The sequence below is a fragment of the Chenopodium album genome, chromosome 23, assembly GCF_948465745.1.
Source record: "Chenopodium album chromosome 23, dcCheAlbu1.1, whole genome shotgun sequence".
Classification (NCBI taxonomy): domain Eukaryota; kingdom Viridiplantae; phylum Streptophyta; class Magnoliopsida; order Caryophyllales; family Amaranthaceae; genus Chenopodium; species Chenopodium album.
In genome coordinates this window covers 12,183,951-12,189,802 of record NC_137856.1, presented here as the reverse complement: position 1 = coordinate 12,189,802, position 5,852 = coordinate 12,183,951, and the positions used below count along the sequence as shown (strand labels likewise).

At 38.1% G+C, this 5,852-nt stretch overlaps 1 protein-coding gene across 1 annotated transcript; it reads left to right on the top strand.

Moving 5' to 3' along the window:
• The first annotated feature begins 3,066 nt into the window (after positions 1-3,066).
• Positions 3,067-4,738, top strand: LOC145607042 (protein FAR1-RELATED SEQUENCE 5-like). The gene is made up of 2 exons (XM_081662825.1): positions 3,067-3,428; positions 3,952-4,738. The coding sequence occupies exons 1-2, from the start codon at positions 3,067-3,069 to the stop codon at positions 4,736-4,738; spliced, it is 1,149 nt and encodes a 382-aa protein (XP_081518951.1).
• The last annotated feature ends 1,114 nt before the right edge of the window (positions 4,739-5,852 follow it).

Genomic DNA, 5,852 nt, shown 5'->3' with positions numbered 1-5,852 from the left:
GATTGGGCGTGGTCCTTCTGAAGTACTCATGAGATCCCAAGTGTAGCCAAATTTTGCGGATTGCTTAAACTCTAAAGTCAAGGTATGTGTTTACAAGGTCCCTTCCTCGCTTCTAGGAGCTCAAATCTTAGGATACTTACTAGGGAAGTGTTGAAAACCTTGTGCACTAATGTGTTAGTTCATATCTCCGGATACTAGCATTTAAGTACTAAGACTTTCATTTACTGTTCAGATTTCATGATCTCAGGTTCCGTTCGCATTAGTGGGGGATTATTGGAGTTGGTAATGCAACCGGAGATATTTGTTCTCATTTGGTTGTAGACTCCCACAAGCAATTGATACATGGTCGTGTGTCTAATAGTACACGATCGTGTGATAGTTCTTGCGTATGAACCTGGCTACACGACTGCGTGTTTTCTCCTACATGACCGTGTGATAACTCTTGCACATCCCGACTACACGGCCGTGTGTTCTCTCCAACACGACCGTGTACTTCTGCGGACAAGTTTTTACTACACGACCGTGTACCCTCACCTACACGATCGTGTACGGCTGCAGGTACACGGCCGTGTACGGCTGCAGCAAGAGAGGAAGTTTATATTTATTAGGTTTCTTTTGGAGACCTTATAAATATACTACTACTACTTTTTTTATGTACGTTGTTTTCAAAGAAAGAAAAAAATAAGGAAAACCAAAACACAAAAACACAAACCCACCCTTTGAGATTTGAACAGTTCTTAAGCAATTCCAACCTTTGATTCGGGTACATGAATTGTAAAGGTCGTTGTGTAAAACTTGGGGGGCGTACGTCATTGGGAAACCTGTACCGGTGGTGGCGTAATTCGTTTCTAAGTCAATGGGTACCAAACCACGGCACAACAGAAGGAGGACGGATCTTGATCAGTTGTAACGGTTTGTTCTTGATTTCAACAAGTACTTTTCCAATAATATATTTTTAAATACTTGAATTGTTGACAAATTGAATTGTAGAAACTTAGAATTTTAATTTTTTTTTTACTTGGTCTTCTAATTAATAATTAGAAGAAGCTTATATCGTCAAATATGTGTTTATTTGGGACTTGGGATTTTTGTTTTATGTGTAATATAATTTTTTGCAATAGAATTATACTTTAAAAGTAGTAGATTTATAGAAGTACTAATGTTGTAACTAGTGTAGACTTTAAAAATTGAAATAACACTTATTAGATTGTTTAGATAACTAATTGTTTATTTTGTGTATTATTGTAAATTGTAGAGCTTTGGTTACCAACTTACCATGAGTTTAGTGTCTTTTTGAAAACGTGCTGGGAAGTCGCAAAAGTCCTCTATTTGTTCTTCACGAGCTTGCCCAGGTTACTCATCATGAGTTACTTCAAATGTCACTCAAATGGCATTAAGCGTAAATAATGGCATTGGTTTGCAATTAAATCTGTTATTTTAATGAGGCTAGGTGAGTTGGCAAGTGGGAGTGTAGAGTTATATGTTTAACGACGTTAACTTGAGGTTTTGAAGGGTTAAGTCACGAAGACAGGGGAAACAAAAAGTGGGGCTCGACGACAGCCGTAGTTGTGGTGTCTCAATTAGGTCGACGATCGGCGAATGTCCTGTGGTGTAGGCAAGTGACGGCGTTGTTTAAGGTGCGTAATTGCTGATATTGCTGTGCTAGCTGCAAAATTGTTAGTGTTTATTGTTATTTAAATTTTGTCGGACATATTTGCGTGTACTTGTTGGATTGAAGTTTGAAATTGCTGATTTTGGGGTTGTTTGGTTGATTAATCGCTAAAATTAATTGTGATTTCGGCTGGAGTTTGGTTTGGTTTGTTTTTGGTTGGTGTATGCTTTAGTTTGGTAATAATTTTTGTGTGGATTGTTTTCGTTTGTATTAATTAGCTTCGCTTGCATTGAAATTTTGTTTGATGTTGCCTTCGTTTTTGTCCTGCACTCCTTTGCAATTGCACAATGAATTGGTGTATAAAGGAGTTGAGTTTGCATTGAATTTTTGTTTTATGTTGCACTCCATTTTAGTGTGGTTGTGTTTAAGTTTGATTGGATGCAATTGTTGTGTGGTCTGTAGTGTGGATTTAATTTTTTTTTTTTGCTGTGTTAGTTATAGTTTTCAATCTGTGATTGTAGGATTAAATGGATGCAATTGATGGGGAACTTAGTGATTCTATTGCGTTTATGCAAACTAAGTTGTGCAGCAGTCCTAGTACATCCCCATTGAATCCAATTGATGAAAATAAATGCATTACTCCCCAGAGTGGAACTTCACTTGTTCCAGATTCTGTAGAAACTTGCACTGATGTCATGTCACCACCCATTGGTACTACTCATACAATTGACACCATACATTCAAGTAATAGGGGTGTCCTTATGTTAGAGCTTCCGAAGGTAGGTATGATTTTCAAAAACTGGGAAGATGTTGAAAGGTATTATAAAGAGTATGTTGAACAAGTAGGTTTTGGGGTGACTAGGTGTCAGTGGTCTTCATCTAAGAAAGATAAGAATGTAAAGCTTCAATGTACATGGAGGTGTGAGTGTTGGGGTCCACCTAACCTCAGGGCCAGAAGGGAAGCAAACAAACAGGCGAAGGCCATGAGTAAGGGTGGTACTGGAGGTGTTGTGAATGGTGTAATTGGTGAGAATGAGCTTGCCCGTGGGAAAAGGAAGTCCAAGAAATGATTTTGCCTTGCAATGTTATATGCTGGTGGAGGTTAGAAAGGTTGAGTTGAATCATGTGCATGAGGTGAACCCTGATTTGTCTAAATTAGTCAAAGAATATCGTATGAAGAAGTACACCGCTACAGTGAAGAGGAGGTTAGCCAATTATTTTGGGGTAGGGGTTCCTGTTAGAAAGATCCATGGTTGCTTAGTTGTGGATAAAGGGGGTGTTGAAAACATGCTAAGTGTTAAGGACCTCCAACATGAGGTGTACAAGGAGAGGAGGCTTAAAATGCAAGTGGAGATGTTGCCGCCATGATGAGGTATTTTGAATACATGCAACGGGACAACCAAAATTTTTATCATGCTAGTCGGTTAGATAAAGAGGGTCGATTGAAAGACGTTATGTGGGTTGATGCTCGTAGCCGTGTTGCTTATGAGGATTTTGGTGATGCGGTGTGTTTTGATGCAACTTATTTGACTAACGAGTACGAGTTGCCATTTGCTAATTTTGTGGGGGTTAACCATCACGGCCAATCCATCCTCCTTGGATGTGCTCTTGTCTCTCATGAAACCACAGAGACTTATATATGGGTGTTTGAGCAATGGTTGTTGGCCATGAACAACAAAGCTCCTCAGGCAATACTCACTGATCAAGCACCTGCAATGCGTAGAGCATTGGCTGAAGTTATGCCCGGTTGTAGGCATAGATGGTGCATTTGGCATATTATGAAGAAACTGCCAGAGAAACTTGGGAAGCTAGAGCTGTAAGTTGTTTAGCAATACGTGTTTGTCTATGTTTTAATGTCTATTAGTTTAGTTATAAATTGCTTATTCCTACAGGTAACTTTGTTGTATGTAATGTCTCTTGTGAGAGCTCCTAGGTTCATAATTTGCTATAGTTTTGAGTTAGAGTTTTATCATTATTAAACTTGGTAGATTTGAAATTGTCATAATATTTAAACGGGAGGCTCATGAGGAGTAACCTGATAGTTGTTTTTTTTAAGTACACAGAAATGAACTAGAAAGTAGAAAGAAATGTTTTTATTTTGTTACAATTGAAATTTGACGGAGTAGACTACATTTCTAACTACATTTTTATTTTGTTACAATTGAAATTTGACGGAATTTATTTAACTACATTTTTTTGGAATAGATTTATTTAACATGCCTTTGAAATCTAAAAATGGAAAAGAAATAAACATAAAGCATAGATACAACGACTTGAAAAATCCCTTGTTGTATTCTAATGATGTTATGGTTTTAGTAATATTTGTAATGTTTGAGCAGATACAACGACTTCAAAAATCCGTTGAAGGCCGTCATATACGAGAGCTTTACGGCGGAAGAGTTTGAAAGTAGTTGGTGTGCTTTAATGAAAGAGTATGACCTCGAGGGAAATGATTGGTTGGAGGAGTTGTACGATGAGAGACACATGTGGGTGCCAGCCTTCATGAAAGAGTATTTTTGGGCAGGTATGAAGACAACCCAATGGGTGGAAAGCATTAATAGTTTTTTTGATGGTTTTGTTACAAGGAAAACCAAATTATTTGAATTTCCACAACAGTATTGCAAAGCTTTGGAGAAGCGTGTTGAAGATGAAACAACTGCAGATGACAAGGGGATGAAGTATGTGAGGAGGCTAGTAAGTGGTTTTAGGGTTGAAAAGTTATTCCAAAAACTATATACCGATGCAAAATTTCAAGAAGTGCAACAGGAGTGTGCACGAATGTTGTACGTTGTTCATCACTTTCATCGACAATTAGATGAAACTAATTGGGAGTATGTGATGGAAGACATGGTCTGGATTGTTCCAGAAGGTAGTAGCGAGGAAAAACTGATAGAGATGAGAAGGATGTACTCTGTGAAATTTAATTGTGTCACAAAAGAAGTAAAATATGACTGTTGCAAGTTTGAAACATTTGGCATCCTTTGCAAGCACTCCATTCGGGTACTTGATCAAAATTATGTGAATGATTTACCAAAGAAGTACATCCATGATCGGTGGAGGAAAGACGTACCAAGGAAGCATGTCCGGGTCGTAGTGCCATATCATGACCCCACCAAAAGCATTTAAGTGAAGAGGTTCAACTTAATGTTGTCTGCGTATGAGGCCGTGTTTGACGAAGCAGCTACGGCCGATGATGCAACTGTTGAAATTGTTATGAACAATTTAGCCAAGTTAAAAAACGATGTCAACGAAAGCATGGAGAAGTTTAGGAACAGACAATTAATTGATTGTTCGGAATTACCTCCACCTTCTGAAATTGGATCTAATAGTCAACAGAGACAACATGGTTGTACTCCTACATCAGCTTTCGTGATAGAGCATGAGGTTGCGGGATCAGATTTCCCTTCGGTGATGGAGGTATGTTTTCAGTCCCACAAAACAACCACCGTGAAGGATCCAAAGATTTTGAAGAGGCCACGGGGTCGGCCTAAGGGCAGTAGGAACAAGTCGTTGGCAGAGACAGGTTTCAAATTGCCTAAATGTAAACAGGGTGTTACCAAGAAAAATGTTCCACGTGGACAAGTTCCCAATGTGCTTCCCAAGAATCAAGTAAGTTTTTTTATTAATTTTTTGTTTATTATGTTTATTTTAGTTTGTGTTATGTGTGTGTATTGGGGTTTATGGTTTTGTTGTCTAATATTTTGGGGTTTATGGTTTTGTTGTCTTGTCTTATATCAGACCAAAAAAAGTAGGGGTAAGAGGTGTAACGGAGGCAAGGCTGCTACATCCATTAATGGCAGTAATGGAAAAAAGAAGCGCGTAACAAAGGATGGAGATACCGTCGTGAAAAGGAAACGATATAAACGTGTGGTTGATGTGTCGTCTCCAACCCATTCATTTGAGTTTTAATCTGGTGGCCACATGGGCTTTGTGTCCATTCTAATGGGCATAATGAATTTTCAACATTTTGGACTACTATGAACTACATTTGTTTAAACATGGGCTATATTGAAGTGTGGATTGTGTTTCAATTTAGAAGCATTTCTGTGAATATGGCCTTTTTTGAATATGGGCCAAGTTCTTTAAAATGGCAAAATTATATGACAAAATCATAATGGGCCCAACCTTTATAAGTTCTTATTTAAACTCATTTTACAAAACGGCCCAAATGTAATGGCTCTAATAGCTTTTGAATTAGCCATATGACAAAATCATAATGGGCCCAACCTTTATAAGTTCT